Below are 22,065 nucleotides of genomic sequence, written 5' to 3'. Positions count from 1 at the left end.
GTTATCAATTCCTTCATACCTGTATCACTGAAATCTATGAATTCTTTCGATAGAAGATTAGTGAGCAGCTCCATAATAAGAAGGAGATCCTGGTACTGGTCTTCTTCTGCTGTAACATCTATCCGTTGTCGACCTAGATTATTCTTGGAATACACCTGGAGCAGAGTGAGGCAGGCCTCATACAAGTTCATGGCTTTGGCCTATAAAACAATGTTAGATAATAAGAAAACTTCCATATGCTGGAAGTGACACTCTTTGTTTTAAGATGGCGTTACTTGGTTGATGATACCTCGAGATTTTCATTTTGGTTATATAAGCACTTTTCGTAGCAACTGCACACAAAATCATCAAGGATACAGCCACTTTAAACAATAAAGGCCACTTACAGCCATATATTGATGTGCTACTGATTGAGACAGCAGAACACCACTTTTGCCAATTCCTCAATCTTAACCCAAAAAAAGACAAAAGTGGCTCGAGACATGCTGACCCATCTCACTAAGCTCACAAACTAGATTACCAACAAAATCCCCTGAGGACTCACTTCAGCCACCAAAGTTTGGAGCCACAAAACACTGCTTATGCATACCCAGTTTGGAATAAGCAGGAATCCTTCTAGATGCGAAAGCAAAATTAACCAACAGAGCAAAGATGTAAGTGTGCTGCACTGGCACATTTTACACGTTAACTTCTTGGTATCTATCAATGCCTTGTTTAGGGCCAAGGCAGTGTCTCTATGGTATACACTTGTCACATAAAACAGGGCTGCAATCCTCCTACAGTGGCCTTCAAAGAAGTTTGATATTGTTAAAAAAAAATAAATAAATACTCAACACAGTCTGCACTCTTTTGCTACCCATGCATAGGAGTTAGACTAGTGATGAGTTGTGGTTAAGTTTATTGGTATAAGAACAGTCTAGATGTCCTGCTTTTAATCTCTGCAAGTGTATGTTTTTAAACAAAGGAAGTCCTCTAACAGATCTGACCACATAGCATTTCTTTCTCTATAGAATCTAAAAATCACTACACTTTATTTTGTTTAAGGGATAGCACTGTATACACATGTACACACACACATACTCTTCCCCTCCTCCCCCTCCTGGTTGTATTTACCTCTCCAAGATAGCAAATTTGTTTATGTGCAACTTCAACAAAGACTTCTATTATGAGATTAACAGTCTCTGGTGTGTTTTTGTATACTTCCATTAATCCAATGCAATTATTAAGGAAGTCCATTAGGAAATTGAAGAGAATTGCTACGTTATCAATCTGGGTAGCCTCAGCAATGCCACAAAGCGCTTCTAATGTAGCAGTGATCTCCTGTTTCACTTCCTCCTCCTGACAGATCTGCTGAAAGTTTTCTTGGTTTATCACATTCAAGAATCGCTGCTGAAGTGGCTGAAGAACCTTGAAATTTTTTAGAAAAGTCACATTAAGATAAGCATACTATTATATGAGATATGAGGTTTAAGTAATTTAGTAAGCTCGTGGGCTGCTTTTGGCACGGCAGTACAAGAATCAATAACTTCCAGTTTCCAACAGCTCAATTACGTTATTATCGGTTCACATCAATGTAAGCTGAAGTGGTAGTGATTAGTGATCCTCATTATCTGTCATCACTTGCAGGCTGGTTTCAAGATCAGCACCTCCATAAATATTTTATGTTATTTTGTAGTGTTTAAACAAATGACAACAATTTTCTCTGGCTCACACTATTTGATTCTCTTCCAAATTCAGTATTAGGGGAAAAAGATTGTTACAGTTCATCAATGAAAGCATTAAGATTCATGTTCACAATTATCTTTGTCATATTATGATTCTCAATAGCACAACCTCTTTTGTAATTATAAAATGGTTCCAAACATCGCTAAACTTCTATAAAAAATAGTGAATTGTTTTTCCCAATTACTTCCAGTGCATTATAGTCTCACCTTCAATCACTAATTTTATAGCTTTGCTAATAAAAGCAAGGTTCTCTCAGAAGGCCAATGCTTTACAAACTCATGTGGTGCTTCCCGATCACATTTCAGCCACTTTCTAGCACCAACCTTTCTGATATTAAATACTTGAGCTTTAGTGGAGCCAGAGCACAAAAAGCTGGTCCAGGCTCTTCATTACATGAGCTTTTTACTCACTGTCATTATTATTAAGCGAATAATTGCATAATTCATAACACTACCAAATTAAAATGAAAGGAAGAAATGACACAGTTCCAAGGGAAATTCTTAACATTTTATAATAGTCTCTTTCAAGCGTACTGCTATAGTGGCTCTGTCATGAATCCTTCAGGTAATTATTAGTTGTTTCTCTTTAGGTGGTGATGTTTTAGATAGAATTTTTGGCAGCTCATGGGTGCCATACAATTACTGACCTTCAAAGAGAGAGTAATTAAAAAAATTATCAATATCAAAACCAACAGATTCTGTACAAGTTAATTTTGTGTCACCATAAAATTCCCTAAACTAACTTGTTTGTACTACTTGCTAAAATGAAGGTAACAGAAGCATCAAAATAGCTTACCTCTGTCCAGTATTGTTGCTTTGTTTCCGTATCCATATGAGCAAAACCTCCTAAAACTAAGGCTTTCATTAGTGTTCTCTGCACAGAACTGGACAAATAGTGAAGAGGAGGGCTTCGCCTTGCAAATTGCTTAGCTAAATTCCACCAATTTTCACACTGAATAACTAAGTTTGCCCTAAAAGAGGGAAAAACAGTTTAATTAAAGACTTGACAAAATTGCTTGAACAGAGGACATCAGGTTGCTAGCAGTTGTCAGAAGATTATGTTTTTTAAAAAAATTATTTTATTCTAAGGCTAAATCGCCTTTTGACTTTCATCTTATTAATACCTCACCTCTAAGATTTCTAAAGTATAGACTCTGAAAATAGCTCAATTCATAGGCGAGAAAAGCAGGGAAGTGCTTTAGTTTTACACACATACACACAAAGAGTTAATGGACATATTGCATGGATTAAAAGCTTAGTCTCATTATGTGATGACAATATAAGCAGTTTATTCCAAAACTAGCTCCTGTGGGTTTAAGAAGAAAATTCCTGAAGTGTTTAAATCCTCAAACTTCAGAACAGTCTTTCAGCAGACTGTGAACGCATGATTGCAAGTATAATTGCAGGTCAATTTACAAAAGTAAAACATTCAAGAATTTTCTGCTTCACTGTTTGTAATACCAAAGAAAACTTTGTAATTTCTCTGAATCCACCAAATCCTGGATTTGTTTTTTTAATAAATTTTGTATGTTTACAAAACACATTTTTTGTGTTTGGCTTAGCCAGTATCGGAACTGTTAATCCGGAAGAACTTGTTCAACAAAAATAAACAACAATGCAAAAATCCTTGCAATAAGAGTGGAGACCAGGAGAGTTTTGCTTTCTCACTGTTTTAAGAGTGAGGCACAAAGGTAAGGGAAGGAGAGTGCATTTCTAAACAATAGTAAGAATTAGGCTATGTTTTGTCAAATATAGGTCTCACTCCTCACTTGGTCGGACAATTTTTTTCATTTATAGTACGTTACTAAAGTAATTAGACTTACAGAGACATGAATATGAAGTGCCCTATATCCAGATTACTTTGGCCAAAAAAATTTAAAGGAAGCAAAAGAAATTTTTTGACTTCCAGAGGTATAGCAACTTACCGCTCTCTCCTTTCCACTAATGTTACTAGCAGTTGTACAGTATCATTTGCAAGGTCCTGCTCTGAACTCCACACTGCCAGGTTACTGATCACTTTTTCTAAAAGGTAACCCACAATCCACTGGGAACCCTCTGTATCAGCACCAAATGCTGTACTAAATGGCAGACTTATCTATAAGAAAAGCATTAAAATGAGTGAGTTTTACAGAAGCCAGAACCCCAAAGTGTATGGTAATCATTGTCAGCAAATTCTTTTCAGGCTGTCACTTCTTCCCTACTTAAAATACACAAATGTTATATAGACAAAGGCAAAGAATACCTGTAACAGAAAAATCTTTGCCAAATTTATCTTGCAATTTTAAGCACAAGACCTAAAACAAAGAAGTTTCAACCTCATTATAAAATCAGGTTTGAGTATGTCTAGCTTTTAAGGCCAACAAAAATTCAAAAGCTTTAAAAATTAAAAGAAAGATCCCCAAATCATCTCCCAAAAAGTGTTTCTGTGAATTTACAATAAAATTCCTCAAAATTCAGTGATAAAAATTATTAGAAATAAACCTAGCTGTTGATCTAGACCGAATCTTACTAAAATTTATTTTCATGGCAATTTTTCTGCATCTGCTTTCTGCAGATTGTTCCTTCAACCTACATTTTTAGGAAAGATGTCACATTCTGGTCCTGGCACATTAAAATATGCTTCCTTGAATTTGGCTGTTCTCCTATCTTTAAAACAAGTTTCTCAAGAGTGAAATCCAAGGATTTTGTAAGAACCGTGCAAGGGCTTCCTGTAGGCACACCGCTAACATTTCTAACTTTAAAACTCATGATATATACATGGCTGAGCATAAGGTTTAAATAGAGGTTTCAATCACTTTCACATTATCAACACAAACTAAACATGTGCATTTCCTATATACTCTGTTTCTTCACATTGTTTCTGATGCAGATCTGCTTACATGCTCTCCAATTCTTCCCCAACTGGTACCTTTACAAATTCTTAGCTCTGCTGTAATTACAAGCTGAATAATAGGATTCCAAATATTAACAAGTCTATGGAATACCTATTTTTGTTAAGGAGGGGCCTCCTGAAGCGTTAGTATTCTTAGTTGCTTCAACAGTGGAAATAAAGGGGAGGAGGAGGAGGCTTCCTTCTCCAACGGCAGAGCCAACAGGACCTCCTCAGGATGAGTGGTCTCCATCAGCTAGTTGGATTACAGTTAGTTTGATAAGCAAAATCAGGATCAAGGTCTAATCATGATTAGTGCTGTCCAAACACGGTAAGAAGTTGCCCTTTACAAAGAACGCACCATTGAAATCATGATCATACAATAAGAACGTATGAGAATGGGGAGAGGAGAGAAAGTAGCCTGACATTAGCTAATGTATACTACCTTGTGATGGTGTTAAGTATCTAATTCAGAATCATGACGAGGTTACTCACTAAATCACCCATCAAGGACAACCACTGTATTACAGATGAACTGTAAGATCTGATGGATAGCAAGAAGGAGTTTATAAAATTGCTGTAGTCAGTGACTTTTACCCACTATGCAGTCTGAGACCACGCTATGCTATTCTGCTACGGCAATGGCTACCAAAAAAAAAAAAAAATCACGTTTGCACCAAAATGTGCAACTTCTGTTTCTAATTAAAAAACTAAAGCAAACATCAACTGTCAAACAAATTCCAAAATAAACCACAACCCATTTAATGTTAAAAATGCACTTTAAAATAGCTACACTGACATCTGCATTCATAGGATAATATTATTGCTAATACTCACCAATTAATTCATAGAAGTTATATCCTTACCTGATCATACAGCTTTTCATCTACTAGGAGGTAAGTCTTTGCCCAACGCTTGAGGAACCATACAATATCTTTGCCCATCTGGGGGCTCAGGAGGTGCGTGAGATTTGCCCTTATTGCTCTAGATTCTACTTCGGACACTCTTAAAATAGCAGATAACAACCTGCAGATTTAAAATACGATGAGGATGCCGAGAGTGGTTTTTGGAGAAGGAATGCGACTAGCAAACACTTTCATTTTTCATGAAACATTACAGAAGGAACAGGATAACACAAAGCAGTTCAACTCTAATGAAGTAAAAAGCCCCTGAATTTATTGGTTCTTTAAATGCAAGGACAGAGACAAGACAGACTGGCAAATATCCTCCAAAAAGTCAGAATATGCATTAAAAGATAAGGTGATCATCTCTGACATCAAAATTACTGTAACAAAGAATCCTCACAAGCACTCTGACATCAAGGGAACGAACACAAACGGACTACTACTTGGAGTGCTTGAAAAGCTTTTTTGAAAAACTGATTCTCCCTTCCTTGTACCATCAAGCTTAGTGACCAAGCGGGTCCTAATTGTGCAGATTTTGCAGTGTGATGCACACTAAAGCACAAATACAGAAATGACCAGTTATTTCTCTGTTTCATTGCTGCAGAGAAAGTCTGAAATAGCAGATCACCAGGTGATTGCATTAATACAATCAGCCCATGAAACTACATTAAATATTAGCTTTTGTAGTATACCAATCAAACTTGGCAAGAACATCATAGCGTACAAGGAATTCAGAAGCTGACAGCGGTCTGTTTCTTGAAGATGTTTCAGAGCCTCAAATCTCTCCTTATTTAGATCTGGTTTTATTCCCATCACCACTGAGACACTGCATCAAGAAATCCTGTTTGATGGCCACTTCTTGAAGCTGCCAATAGTATCAATGAGCAGTATTCAAACTTCTAAACCTTAGGCACATCATTGCTAATGAACACCTATTTTTTCTAGCCTTTTCCAGAAGAAGAAAACATTAAGTACACAACAACTAATCTTGGGTGAAGAATCTTCCATGTCCATTAAAAGCGCAAAGCAATTTTCTGAAGTGTGAGGATTCAAATTGAGGAGTCCTTTGTGGGCATCAGCCTTCTTGCAAAAAGAGAATGGAAATCCCCTCTCCTGCTCTTTTTATAAGCTAACAGTGATACATGTAACATAAATCACAATTCCTCCCACACTGAGGACCAGTTTTGCTGCTACTGCCGAGCTTGGGCAGTAACTCATGTTCAAAGTAGACAAGCTCACTGATGCTCTGGAAAGCGTTTGTTTAAGCTGTACACATGCTGAATGAATTATTATATAGCATATTATCTAAAGATTTTGATCTACCAATGTTTTAGTAATTTAAGTAATTGTAAGGATTTTCTGGAACAAATAGATCAAAGATGGGTTTTCAGTAGAGATATAAAAACATTTCTGTTGATTTCCAAGACCTTGGCTCATGCCATCTGTTAAGACTATTAGCTCAATCTAGTCATTTCAGCCTTCCCGTCTTGACTCAGTTTTATCTGTTTCGATACCTTACTCTCATTTTTCTTCTCAGTCCTTGACATGGGTCCTTGATCACCTTGACTTGAAATATTATCTGTATCTAATCTACTCTGACTTTCTCTACCTTAAAAAAAAAATAAATCACTTCACCTGTCTTTTCTTAATCCCTTTTACAGCATTGCCTTAATATGTCTGTTATAAAATCATTCTTGTAATTTTTTTGCCCTTACTTTAATACTAGTTGAAAGAGACATTTCTTTTCCAATGTTCAGTGTTTACATGTTGCTCTTTTACTTTTCAAATTCACAGAAGTCCACTCACATTCTCACTTTTTTCTTCTGAGAAAGCATTTCACATACTTAATAGCACGAGATGCATCCTTACCTAATTACAGAATCAGTTCTGTTGTACCCTGGGATGGAAGAGGCCTTTTCTCCTGGAGATCCCAGAATCTGAAGTGTTGTATTGATGTCAACCTCAGCTGAATGTTTAATGGAATATTCCATTACTTCTGGAGGTATTAGCGGAGTCTCTCCCTGAGTATCATTAGCCAAGAGGTAGCCTTACATTAAAAAAGAAAGAGTCATCACAACTTTCTACCCTAGGTTAGCTTAGGGCTTTTTGACTAGAGAATCCATTGGCTTAACTGCAGACATGACACCAGAATAAAATGTTTGTACAAACCCTGACTAACACTGTTTAAATACATGTAAGTTAACTTCAGAATCCTTAAAGCCATTCAAGTAGAGAAGAACCTAAAGTGACAAGAAACCAAGACTGGAAAAGAAACCACCAAATTAAAAAACAAATAACATAAAAAAAGATATAAGCTTTGCTTCATGTAAAAGTACTACAGTCAATTCAACTACTGAGGGGAAAAAACCCAAACAACATTTTGTTGTCACATTTTTCTTCTTCTGTTGTGTGATAAATGAAGCCTTGATTTTACAGCTTCCCCACTGAGTCCACCTCAATTGGGACTTTGGTTCTACTAACATTTCAAATTTGTCAGAGGCTTTCAGACACAAAGCATGTGCGCTATAATAAAGTTTTCCTTGCATAGTAACTGCACATCAGGTGAAGTATGGGTTTTTATACAATACACTGGTGTCCAGATAATTAATATTCATTCCAGCTTTAGTTGCAGTTTTCAATGTCTGATCTCATAACCATCTGTGAGCTACAAGTACAAAGTCCATCCCACAGTGATAAAACAAATATCATAAACACATTCACGTCAACATCTGAGAGCGACTAAAATATCAGATGTTCAAAAAGATCCCAGAAAATATTTCATAAAGTATACATTTCTCCTAACAAAGTACAGACACTGTCTTATTTATGTTTTGCAAACAGATGTAAGATAGTTCCATCTAAAAATCAAAACCAAAAAGGTTCTAAATGCAAGTTCCCTGAAACATAACAAAATGCCAGGAGCTGGATCATCAGCACTGAGAGATTCTGGAACTTACTTGATTCTTTGCCACGACTGAGTAATACCGTTATCCTGATCTCATGTTGATTCCCTTATAAAGTCATGTGCCCCCAGACAATACAACTGATATCATGAACAGACTAATTTCTTAATAGGTTGACTAATAACACATCTCAAAAATCTATAACCAAATTAGTTGTGGGAATTTCCAAAGGACATTACGTCATGTAAAGATTTCATCAATCTATTAAAGATAACGTTCGTGTTACTCAAGGCAGATGAAAGTAAAACAAAGACTTTGCAAGTAGTGTATGTAAGATGAAAGCCTCATAAAGGATAAAATTTATAGTCAGAGTAGTTGACATACAAGGAATTTTTTTCTCCTGAGGTGTTCCAGCTGCAAGCAGAATACCAGGACAAGTACTCTTTAAAGCTGTTCACTAACCTGTGACTAAAATAAGCCAATGAATATCCTCATACAGGTCATCAAGCACTTTATTGTCAATTGAGCCTGATGCTGGTGAGGCAAGTAACTGCTGCTGGTGTCTTTGCAACTGACCATGGAGCCTTGTCACTCGGTCTTCTAATAAACTGTGGACAAAAAACAATAAAATAACTTCACTGTTTTTAAATTGTTTCGGCAAAGTCAGGTTTTTCATATGTGATGGCTTTATTGATTTGCATTCATGACTATTTATTTTGTACCTTGTAAGAAGAGGTATACAGTGTTCTGCAGCTATTCTCCCCAGCATGCCTACGCTGGCCAACTGGTCACAGAACTGGTCTCTGTCATCTTCCTGCAGTTCACTTATTTCTTCTTCTTCCCGAGAGGCCACACCATTGGCAGTCTTTGGTTATTTCAACAAAATTTGAAGCAAGCAGTTAGTGTTATATTTGTTAAATTTTATCACCACCACAATTTTCTACATTATTTTGGCTTTTTCTTTCAAGGTGTTTTGCATGGATGAACAACAGACTCGTACTAAATTAGACACAGAAGAGTTAAACAGAGGAGTAAACATGGCTTCATATTGGTTTAAAATCAGCATTTCACAAACTCATTAGCAAAATGCCACATTCAGTTAATTGTATATTTGCTACAATTTCCAATAGTGCTCTCAAGTCAGAAGATTCACTGTTTCTGAAAAGAATCAAGTATAAGAGTTACAAAAATTGATACTTGTTATTAATAGGATAAGCACAGGATGGACAATAGCAAAACAGCTTCTTTACACCACAGGGCATGTAAATCAGCTGTTGAGCATCCACTGCTAGAAGTACAATATAAGGTACTGCATGGCTCACAGAGAAGAACTGCAAACCCAGTGGTCAGAAGATAGCTGAAGTATGTTGGCATTTCAAATCACATATATAGTAGACCAAGAACCATTTTAAATACTGGAACTTCCACGCCTTCCCCTATTCATTAGTCAAAGATATTGTTATCAGTTGTCTGAAATCTTACATAAATCACCTAGTAGGTAGTATTTTTCATGATGAAATGAAAATCATCTTTTTCATTAAAGATATTCCATAATCCATTGTTTGAGGGGAAAAAGCTTTAAAAAGTAAATGCTATAACCTCAGGAAAATAGAAGACTCATAATAATAGTAATAATCATCATCATCATCTCCTCAGTTTTATTTCTTGCTGATGTAGAAGTCGCACTGTTTGATTTCTCAAAGCCTATCTTGGCTGGGTTATAAAGCTACTTAAATAATCATCAGACCTTATTCCTTGAAGAGATGAATCATGATATGCAGAAAACAAGGATCGATGTTAAAAATGTTTTTAGAAATCTCTTAAAGAATCACAAAATTTACACAACTAAAGAAGTAAAATACAAGTGACAGAGAAAGCTATCAGTCTGCTCTGTTTCTATAAAGGCTCTGGAAAACTGAATCCACACACAACTCCTTATCCAAAAGTGCTTTTAACCCATCTTTTCTTTATGCAACCCAGCAAATCATTCTCTTCTGGCAACTTCAAAGTTGCAGCTGTTTACTGAAGGGTGAGCCTCTCCTCTCAAAGCAGAGACTGAAAGTTCCCGTTACTGCTTTGATATTGAACAAGAAGCATTCTAAAATGCCAGCTGTGGCTTTTAAAAGGTTACCCATGGGATAAATGACTTATCTCACAGAATGACATGAATTAACCTGTGTATACAAGTTATGTCAAGACCGCCTGATATGAATTCAAATTTCTCCTGTGAAATATTTCTCTCTGTTTTGGCACTGTTATTACCATCTGTTACATGTTAAGATAGCAGAATTAAGTTTTATACAGTGCTTTTCAGAATGAGGTATCTCAGAGATCTTTGCACAGCATCAATTAAAGAGAGATTCTATACAGTTATTGCATTGAATCTATGCAAGAATTAATTCATCCAACACCTACATGCAACTTTCTGTAACAGAATCTGTTTTAGTAAGACTCCTGGTAAAGAGACTGATCTGCTTGCTTTCTCAGTGGTTCAAGAGATACTTGAGGTACTTTTAGGTTTTCTCAGAACAGTCACCTCAAAAATTCAATTGGGACCTCATTTAATCCAAAAAACCAACATAATATTGCAAGTTTCTTCTAGTCTGAGCATCATAATTCTATATTTTTTCAGATATTTATGCACGTCAATTATACTTCAAAAGTACACTTTGAAGATAAGGTATGGAAGGTAACAACTGTATAAAAGGCTTCCAATTTCATTAGGCATTTTAACTAGGACCCTAATGCAGAGAAGAATGGTCAAAAGTTTAGTCATTGCATCTGTGGGAAGAACAGTAAGACACACATTGATTTGAGCAACATGTTTTCTTCTTTTTTTAAACTGATTTCTAACTTTGTATTCCTTTATTTCCTCTTCAGAATGAGTGAAACAGATTGGAAAATGACCACTAAGTAACAAATTCAGCAAATTTTTCACTTCCAAACTCACAAATAGTAATATTATGCTACCTCCCTTGAGCTACATAATATAGCACACACCAAAAGACATGGGCTAGTTACTATATATCATCATCAAGAACTACTAGAATGAGGGCTTACCAAATTCCTTGTACCATCAGGAGCAGCTAGATGGCACTGAATATAGGAATTAAAGACCTGAACAGCATGTTGGGTAAAAAAACCCTTATGGAAATGTTTGTCATCTTGTACCAAAGTAAGCCAAGATTCCAGCAACTTATCATACGCTTCCATATATACCATGTCATCTTTGTCAAGCTGTAAGAGATGAAAAGAAACAAAATAAAAATCTTATTCCTAAACTAAACCAGAGGAACATACTTATATTCATTATTTAACAGATGTTCTGATGCTGAAACAAAAAAAAAAATAAAATCAGTCACAAACCCCATCTAAGGATAGCCAAGAAAATATCAGAATGAACTGACGCAACGCATCGAAAAGGTCAGTGCACCTTTCATGCTTGGTAGGCTTTAAAAAACTGTCAAAGTGTTTAGCTATTTCTCTTCATCTGATGTTCAAAACCAAAAGTCTTAAATTAAGCCTTTAATGCATAATTACCTAGACACAGGAGCTACTGAGCTTTTACCTCAAAGATGTCAAGCTTCTGAGCTCTTATTAGTAACAACAAAGAATTGAGTAATTTCTTTTTAATTAAAGACAAATATAGAACAGGTGCATATATATTTACATGTATTCCACTATTTCTGAAATAAAGAGAGAAAAAAAAGATGACGATTGTCTGTTCCAGAGGAAGTCACTGTAAGATTGCACGTGTTCAAGAAACCTTACTACAGGTAGCCAGTTTTGATGATAATACACAACTTCTCATTCTATGAACAAACAAACAAAAGCAGAATTCCACAGAATAAGCCTGCACCTCCAATGGCTTAGTGCATTTTAATTGATGCTTTATGTTTTCAGTTACCCATATGTGTTTCTATGTAGTACATAAGTTGCAAAAGACAATAATGTATCTGAAAAACAAAGTCCTGGGTTACAGGCAAACTAAAGAACCCAAATAGCAAAGAGGCCATTTCCTTTTTAAAGTATGTTTAATGTACCTATCAACTTTTTGATTTAATGCAAAAATTGAACTTTAGTAAATACATCCAACTTCAAATAACTGAAGTGTGACTGTACGGATAAACACGCTGCTGAAGCAGGAGATTTTTTTCCTCCAAAAAGTTTTAACCAACAGGATTGTTCACAAAAGTTACTTTGAGATAGCAGAGCTTAGTAAAATGATTGCATGATGAAATAAAGAGATGTTAAGGCCTTAATCATGCTCCAGACAGAATTCCTGACTTTCAGTGAAGTTAAACACAGCTGGATGAACAGGCAAGGAAAAGAAAACATTGGCTAGATGACCGATTAAGAGGGAAAACTGATAGCACATTGGAAGCATTTCAAGATAGCTTCACAGCATTGTTTCATAACTGCAAAGTGGTCATATTTACAGAAGTTAAAATATGGGAAACACTGATGCAAGTGTGAAAACAAAAGCTGAAGATGTCAAGGAGAGATTCAAAAATTGTATTCGACACTAGCATAAGCCACACATTTAGAATGGACACCACAACATATCTCTTTAAAATTTGGCTCAAGGACACACAAATTCATACCGTCATTCAATCCTGGAATATTTTGACATGTGTGTAATATATTTACATATATAACTTACGTATAACTTTTAATAAATTATAAGAATTCAGAGCATAAACAAATTAACAGACATGTCTTTTTACAAAGAACTCAAATCTATCCAATTCATTTATTTGAGAAGGTAATACAGAAGTTAATGCCATGAAAAAAAAATTGTTTTAACACTTTATGGTATTCTCATAAGGAAGCTAGGATTAATAAGTGCCTGCATAGAGAACGTGCCTAAATAGTAGAAAGAGTTTATCCATACTGAACAAATTTAGTCACAAAGGAACCTTACTAAAAATTCCCAATCCTTATTTCAGATTAGCTACAGCTGGCCTACCAAAGATGTCATACAGGTAAAGTAAGTGACATGCTGTAGACTGGGGAGCTGAATTGTTCCGATGGATCCAACAGAAGCAATGGCAGAGCCCAGTTCAGAACTCGGATCTTCAGGAGAGGCAAGATACAATCAGTAAAATCAAACCAAAGATGCTTAATTTCTCTAGTATGGGAAACGAAAAGAAAATTGGTACTTCTTCCTTCAGAGCGTGCTGACTCTTTGAAGAAAGAACACTTCTAAAAATCTGTCAAGCAGCAACAAGCTGGAAAGAGTTGGAAGCACAGCAGACAGGACCAAATTCGAACAATCTCTCCCATCACATGATACTTAAAAAAAAAATAATCATGAAACAGGAACAGTGCATTAAGATTCATTTTGAGAAAAAGACGACTTTGATATAATTTCTATTTGACTTTTCATCCAACGTCCTGTTCATACTCTTCACTAATTCAGATGGACTATTTGATTTCTACTTCTGGATAAGCACTAAGTGTTGAGCCAGGCAAAGTATAGCTGTGGACAAGCCTCTTCTCTCACACCCAGTGCTATTAAAGGAAGAGATTACTGGTCCAAATTGCACCATGAACTAACCTCCAGCATCGCTGAAGCTTACTGCCCTCCACCAGTGTAGCTATTCAGGCAAATGTTTCAACTTCCTTCAGCCAATCTCCCCAACCCAACAGGCAGGTTAATGTAAACTAGCATTTGAACATGATGTTTGGATTGTTGGTTCTTCCCCCTTGGTTGAAAATGAGTATTAGCTGCTTTGAAGTGGTTCGCATTCTAAGGTTCATGACCTCCTAACTTTGACGGTTTCCATAGCAGGTCTTCAGCTAAGTAAATTCCTTGTGCCTGACGGGGTTTCTGCAACGTTCACATGAGATGTTCTGCTGGCATATGAAGTGGTAGAAATATGGGGAAAAACAGCTTTTCTGACCAGCAAAGCTTATAGGAGTACGCCTGCCTGCATTGTGCTGCACTTTAGATTTCCGAACAGCTCCAGGAATATTCTCTGGGGACTTTACTGAGCCCAATGCACACAGTACTTTATCTATCAAGAGCTCTTAATTACAGACAGCACATGAGCTCAGAGAAGGTGTAACTACAAGCAGTCTAAGAAATAAGCATTAACCATGGCTGGGACATTCCTAAGCCAAAAGATCGTTTTCAGGGATGTCAAGTAGTACTTCTACAGGCACAGTACACAGTATCATTACGCCATCTGGAAAAAGTCAGCAATCATTTAGAAGTCTCAGTAGCATGCCTTATTGCTGACACACTGTTAAAGTATAAGAATTATTTTTTTGAAGGCCCATCACCACAGAATTCTGTATCATCCTGGAAACCAGAGAAACAGTATCAAGTTGAAATACCAGTAAAAGCTATGAGAATGTAAGGGGTGAAGGTGTAATGTTTCTTTTCCACAGAATGATTTAAAGATTCAAGGACAGTGAGAAAATTATCTCTTAAAAAAAAAAATCTTGTGTTCTCTCTGATGTTGCTGAATTTGAGAACATTTTAGTTTAATTCCGGAATGACTTTCTTCAGCAAAAACTATGGGTTTATATAAGTTAGGCGGCCACAGCTTACTAGGCATAACTGGCCACTCACTTCCAAAGCAAACTTTGTACCAGATAGTGGTACAAGCCCACCGTAAGCTTTTGCTGAGAGATGAAGTGTTTTGAATGGTGTTATATTGAGCATTGTTTTCATTAAGCACGGTTGCATATTCTAGCTCTGAAGTAACAAGAGGCTAATTGAGGAAACAACATCCCCTTAGTCCCTTTAATTCAAAAGATAGGTGCCTATGGTTTTGCTGAATCTCTTCTATAAAGGCTTCAGGAGCATTCCTAAATGTGTTGGTGAGCACCAGAACATATGTTCAATGTTCTACTACAAAATCTCAAAAGCAAGGTGTCGCCAAGTTTTGACCAATAAGGTTTGGAAAGTAGCTGTATTTTAGATGCTAAATTTAATCACCAGTTTTTTGATTAAGACATGAACACACTTGAAAGTTTAAGTGACTGCTGGGTTGAAAGTAATACATTTTAACCTTGCAGCAAAGACATGATCTAATGCTCTGCAATGAATGCTAATTAACACACCTGTGATATCTGGTAAAGAAACACATTCATCAACTTTAGAACTAAATACTTCTATAATTATTTTCAAACTCAGGTAATTAAATGCAGGCAATATAGCAAAACTGGTAAGAATTCATACTTTAATGATAATGGGGAAATATTGGCTAATATCTTGATAGTCTCGTTTTAAATCAATAGCTACTGCACTTAAACAGCTCAAGTTCAATATTATTTGCCTTAATTCTTACGGACTTTTTTCCTTAAAGTAGGAAAGTCTCCTTAAAAGTTTTTATTTGTAATGAAATTTTGAGAAGCAGAAGACTTAGACTATGCCAACTGCTCTTTAATGTTACAAAGTTTGAAATATGTAAACAAACAAAAAAAATCCTCTGAATTACTGTGCTAGATTTGTACACAGGATTCTCATTTGAACTGTGTCAGTAATGAAGGGATGATCTGAACAGCTTAGAAATATGGGGTTAACAATAGGTCTTAACAGCTACATTCACTTAAAACAGAAGTTCCTGACTCAGAACTGACAGCAGTTAAGTTTCAGTCTGTCCATATGTTCATGTAGTCATTTTAAGCTTTCAGGACTGCAGCTCATTCATTATCTACAACAGTTTTCAGAGAAGTCCTACAAGAGCAGGTCAGCAATATTTAAAGACTTTAATATTTTTAAATGAAACCATTCTTTTTAAAATGAAAATATGAAACAAGTGCTTGAAATCAAAACAAAGTTTGAAAGATGCACACAGTGTGTAATTATGTTCATTATGTTGTTTGAAACAAAAAGAAAATCCTCTCAGATGTGATTTCAGAAATATCTAGAACAAAACCACTGAATTCATAACAGTTAATAAAACAGCCAAAGTCTCATGTCACTTATGCTTATCACAAACAGAAAAAAACCAAAACAACAACAACAACAAAAGACTACCTACTATTTCAGAGGGGATACTTACCACTTCTTCCAAGGCAGCACTTCTTCCAAAAGAACAGGTGAGGTGTGCGAGGCAGTTAACAAATGAAGAAAAAAGTTCATTTGGAATGGCAGTTAAAATATTGCGAGGAAATACCGTTATCAGGTTGCTGATAATACTGGAAATTCCGACTGCTTCAGAGTCTTCTATTTCAATTCTATAGATAGAAATAGCAGTTAGTTTTTTGCCATTAAGAAAAATGCTAAAAGTGAATTGATTTTGTTGGTACCTTTTCAATCAATAAATCTACTTCATATTACTTAAGCACCACCTACTTTAAACTGCCTTTTCTTAATTTCAGTAATCCAACAGTAAGCACAAATTATACCCAGAAATAAGCAAGCCCTACCAGTTCTCCACACAGATACTCTACACTCCAAACTAAAGATTCAAAGATGCCATCCAAATTTAGAGAGCAGGCATACATACCCATTGATAGTATTCAGTAATCCCTCAATGAAGTGTGCCAGGTAATCAACTTGTGAACCTTCATCGGGAAAGACTGGCCCGTGCAAAGATGCCAGCTGTGCCAGACACTGTAAGGAATCTTGGGCCATATCTGTATCTTCTCTGATTTTTCGATGTACCTTTCAGGAAGCAAGACAGTTAATAATACAGGAAAATAGGGTGTTCTTACAACAGTCACATGGCTCTCAATCCAAAAGAGCACACACCAAAAAAAGCTTACTATAACTTCCACTCAGTCTAAAATGCAAGAGTTTCTACAAATCTCTAAACCATCGTAAATGTCAAGACTGTGACTCAGCTCACAAAATCACAAGCCTTGAATTAACTCACTGAAACTAAGATTTAGTTAAGTCTCACCTACATGTTGAAAATTGAACTGTCTACTGAATGTTATGTCTTAAAGAGAGAAACAGATGCCAGCTAGTCAGACATACTGCTCCTTCTAAAAACAGCAATAATGACAGTCATCTCTATTATGCTAACTATGCCTAGGCTATGGAGTCTTGCTAAAGTTAGTCAACAAGTTCAATCAAGATTATATAGATGCTTCTTTAGCAGAAGTAAACACTGAAGACATATACAAAAATGAATGCATCACTTCCTTGGCAACCCCCTTACATTATACAAGGCCAACAGTAATCTTCCCACATTTCTGCGAACTGTTATGTCATTACTTCTGCTGGTGAGACTTTCTAGATTCAAATCTTAATATTTCACACACTGATTTTAATTGTCAAGTATGGATTTAAAGAATTTTCTTAGGCTTATGCCTTCTGCTTTTTCACATAAGATACACTGTATAAAGAAATAAATAAATACAGCTTTTTCACCCAGCAGCAAATTTAGTTATATTATTTCAGCAATATTATACATAAAAGTACAGTTAAAGCACTAACTATTTCTCTGTAGCGTTATAGTTGCAGCTTCATCCAACTTACAACTAGCTGGGTTAGCTGCACAGTTAATCTCTGAAAGATAAAACTAGCAGGAGAAACAAACCCTGCAACAGAAATACCGTTCCTAATACACGTCCCACACTAGGCTGAGATTAGAACTGAAGGCTCTCTCTTTAACATGGCAGTCCTGCCAACTTTTGCAAGGTTATTAAAATTTCTCAGATCAGATGAATATAAGTTACTACCACTCACTTACATTACTTCAAATAGCAAACTAATACTACAAGCCTCAACCATTGCAAATCAGGAATCTAAAACCAAAACTGACAGCGTACTGCCCTGGCTAGCAGTCATTCAAAAATAATCAAATACAGGTGGGTTTTGGTTGCTGTTAAGCAAAATGCAAATGTATTACAACAATTCTGCATGTTATTCAAAACATTATTCTTATCATGAATAAGTAATTGTAAACCAACCAAAGAAATGGATATCTCTGACAACTTTATACTATTAAACAAGGGAGGAAGGGTTAATATGTAAGCCAAAAAGTTATTTGCATGTGGAGGTTCACAGCTGACAGTAGCAACTGTCTGGATAGTCCAGACAGCTGTTCAGATTGTGTGGAGCTGCTAAGAGTTCTGCCAGTGATTTTTTCACCTTTTCAAAACTGCTGGAACAGATAAACTTGTAGTCAAAAAGAAAGTTTAAAAAAAAAAAATCTAATTTATAAAAAAAAATCCAACAAAGTACATATCCAAACACGTATCAGATAACTCTCTAGCAGTACCGGAGAGCTACATTTACTTTGTCTAATAACAACTTCGTCCAAGGTTTGAGTATATTATTTCTTTGCCTTGCAAAAATGAAAACAGCCCGAGAATGCTGAATTCTCAGGTCCCAAAAGATGTAACACATGATAACATAGCATAGTAAATTAATTTATAAGCTAATATTATCTTGCTGCTGCAGTAACTCCTAGCTGAACAGCAACTACAAACTTCTCCCAACAGTTGTAGAAAGAAAACATAACTAGTTTTATCCAGTTTTATTATAATGGGTTTTTTAAGTTATGAAATCAAGTATTACATTTCCTTCTCCCATCCCTCATAACTTAATCTATTTCAACTTGTCTGGATTTACTTTGTGCTGAGGAAAGAGATGCAGAATTCTGTGTGCTGAAACTGGCCAGAAAACTGCAACTACATTACTTATTTTCAGCTGTTCGTTGAGCAAATGCTTTAAGATCAGCAAACACGTACTGTTCATTTGATCTTTTTTTTTGAGAGCCGTTACACCTTATCTGAAAGATATACTCTGCCACTGCTCATCATGCTTTGTTTCGTTTGATGAGTATGTGTCCAGAAGTATTAAATGTATAAAAGTTTAGATAACTATACACCTTTTTCTTTTGTTAATGGTCATCAATTTAAAGCAATTTACAGGCAAAATACCTATTTGGCAACCCAGGAAAATACAATACTTCGGTTTGCTTTGATAAGGAAGCTGAAGTTAACAGAATCAGTCCTACCTGATGCAAAAGGAAGAGTCCAACAATACAGTTTTAGAACAGGAAGGAGCTGCTTTCCCTGTGGTCTGGACTATGAAAGTTGAAGAAAGAAACTTACTGTAAAGAAAAGCTCCATAACTCTGCTGTCCAGGAGGGTCTCGCGCCAGGATTCTGTTGGCTTTAGCATCACATTTTGTGAGGATTCAAACATAGCTATATAATGTCTGCCCAGTTATCTGGTGTCAAGGTCAACAATAACATTCCTACTTGGCTTTAAAAAAATCCTAGATACAACAGGATCCATTCAGAAAGAATGTAATGGAAACAAACTTTAAGCCTCTTCACATACACAGCATAATTCATGCATGAGGCCAAGGAATAAAAGGTATTAAGTATTGAAAAAAAGAATGCTCCAGGAATGTTAGATAACAGTTTGATCATAATTATGAGACATACCATAGTGATACGATCACTTTGATAACCAGGGTGTCTAATGTGACACAGCGAGAAGGGAAAAAAGCAACCGCAATTAACAGGTGTTAAAATTTATGCAAAATAGGAAATCATTTTCTAAAAAATTTTCCTGGCAGCTTTTAAAAAGGCTTTATGATAGCTAAAGATAGCTCATTGAAATCTATCTCCTATTTTTCTAAATAGCCAAATATGCATCACAGAATGCAGATATGTTAGCCCTGCATTAATCTACATTTTTTAATCACACTGTGAAGAACAAAAGCATAAGGCACCACAAGGCATTGTCATATTAAACACATTTGTAAGAGACGCACGTGAAAAAATGCACACACTGAAGTCACAATTTTGCTGCATGCAGTTCTTACCATGTGTTTTGGCATAACTTAACCTACAAAACCCTGCAAATGCTCTAGTACAGAAAAAACAGAGATGAGCAAAAACATTTAAACAAGCAGGTAACATTCTTTGTCAGTCTGATCATGCAAAAGATTGTTTATCTAAGATTTTTGAAAGTGCTTCCTTCTGTGACACGCCCCAAACCAAGCAGTAGTAAAACTGCTTTAACTCCGCAACTTATGTTTTCGTTTGTCTTTTTTAAACCCTTCATTATCCTCTCTGATCCCTTCCTAACCCAACCATCAGAATAAGTAACAGCATGCTCAGCTGCATGTAATTTACTCATTGGGAATGAACTGCATTAACTTTTGACTGTAAGTCATCAGGTACTATAAAAAAGTACTTATATGTCTAGAAGAAAATAAATTTCACAACGGCATCATTCAAGAAAGCAGACCCCTTACCTTTTGATGGGTTTTGCTTAAGAGATCCATATATAAAGCAAACATCTAGCTTAATACGAAGAATTGTGGCACAAGGTAGGATGCACAGTTTTAGTTTGTTTACACTTGTCTTCTCAGTTCTGCCAAAACGAGAAATTCCTAGTAACACAGTGCAGAACCACATTCCAAAAAAGCAACTTTTTCCACGGCACAGTACCAAGTGGACCTTCACTGGTGGTACGTGTCCAGAACTGCTGTCAGCACATTACAATGCATAAGAACAATCAAGGATTTTCACATTAGAGCAAAACAAAACCAGTTTCACCATTTTCAAAACTATCAATGTGTGTTGAATCATATCAGATCTGCATTATTTCAGATGGGGAAAAACTAAAAATCATAGAATTGTCTATTTCACTTCCATCTGAAATACAGATTTAATTTAAATGATCAAAAATGCTTCAGTTCTCCCAGATGAAAAAGAAAAAAAAAGGCATGAAATTATCACATGCAAGCATCCTTTATCAGGAGTAATATTACAAATTAAAACTAATTTTATCTAGTAAATTAAGCAATGCTTTTTTTCCTTTTCATTTGGAATGTTTTAGAAAAAACAGTATTTTAAAATTGTTTATTGACAAGGATGTCTTTTGCTGTAACCCTCCAATAAACGATTGGCTTGGAAACACATCAATATCAGAAGATGATCACAGGTACTTTATCAATCTCTGAAAATCAATTTGCTCTTCAGTAGGTTAAGTGTACAGAGGGGATCAGGTACATAGCACTTTTCACGTGGAATGAAAGAAGGGCTAGTTTGCTGTCACTATTTTAACAAGCCTTAGTATTTAGCAGCCCTATCCTGTTATTTTTAGTACTGTTTCTCATGCTAATGGACTGATGACACATCTGACAATAGCAGATTTGTGGGTAAAATATCTGTTCACTAAACAATACAAATTATGCCTGCACCTATCACGGAGATTTTACACCCATTTTCCATCACGTACTACATGTACGCAAACATTAGCGTAAGTTGGCTGTGGAGTTGCTTGATGCCATGAAACACCTCAACTTATTCTGTGCTGTGGTTCAGCCTTATTAGCAGCAGCCCAGTTATGCCAAACCTGAAGAAAATGGCACCAAATTACCTAGTATATGGGTGTACGCAGGACAAATACAGTCTTCATCAAAAATTAATTTACTTTTCAATACTTACAAGGAAACAAAAAGTACAGAACTAGCACAACACTTTTTTGTAAGCACTCAAGCTATAACATAGACTTATGATAAGCAAAGATGAGTCTATTATGACATCCTGGAGAGTTTGGGGATTTTTTTTAGTTTGTTTGTTTAAATTAAAAACCATAATTACCACTTCTGGTAATAAATACAAATGTTTGTAACATTCCCAACTCTCCTGAAGAATGAGTAACTCTCATGACAGTTCACTTTGAATGACACAGAAATCCAAGCTATGAAACAGGTACCAGAAGCACGGCAA

General features: G+C 35.9%; 1 protein-coding gene across 1 annotated transcript in view; it reads right to left on the bottom strand.

The window, feature by feature from the left end:
* Positions 1–22,065, bottom strand: part of XPO4 (exportin 4) — a 41,374-nt gene that overhangs the window by 8,980 nt on the left and 10,329 nt on the right. Inside the window, exons 6-17 of the mRNA XM_009700465.1 lie at positions 19,427–19,539; positions 16,867–17,024; positions 16,420–16,594; positions 11,462–11,638; positions 9,124–9,266; positions 8,864–9,009; positions 7,368–7,545; positions 5,460–5,619; positions 3,650–3,819; positions 2,521–2,695; positions 1,114–1,407; positions 20–200 (exon numbers count right to left, since the gene is read on the bottom strand). Of these exons, the coding sequence (XP_009698767.1) occupies positions 20–200; positions 1,114–1,407; positions 2,521–2,695; positions 3,650–3,819; positions 5,460–5,619; positions 7,368–7,545; positions 8,864–9,009; positions 9,124–9,266; positions 11,462–11,638; positions 16,420–16,594; positions 16,867–17,024; positions 19,427–19,539 (2,070 nt within the window). The remainder of the gene's footprint in view (positions 1–19; positions 201–1,113; positions 1,408–2,520; positions 2,696–3,649; positions 3,820–5,459; positions 5,620–7,367; positions 7,546–8,863; positions 9,010–9,123; positions 9,267–11,461; positions 11,639–16,419; positions 16,595–16,866; positions 17,025–19,426; positions 19,540–22,065) is intronic.

This window comes from Cariama cristata, unplaced genomic scaffold (assembly GCF_000690535.1).
Source record: "Cariama cristata isolate BGI_N322 unplaced genomic scaffold, ASM69053v1 scaffold3750, whole genome shotgun sequence".
Taxonomy (NCBI): domain Eukaryota; kingdom Metazoa; phylum Chordata; class Aves; order Cariamiformes; family Cariamidae; genus Cariama; species Cariama cristata.
This window is presented reverse-complemented; position numbering and strand designations above follow the sequence as displayed.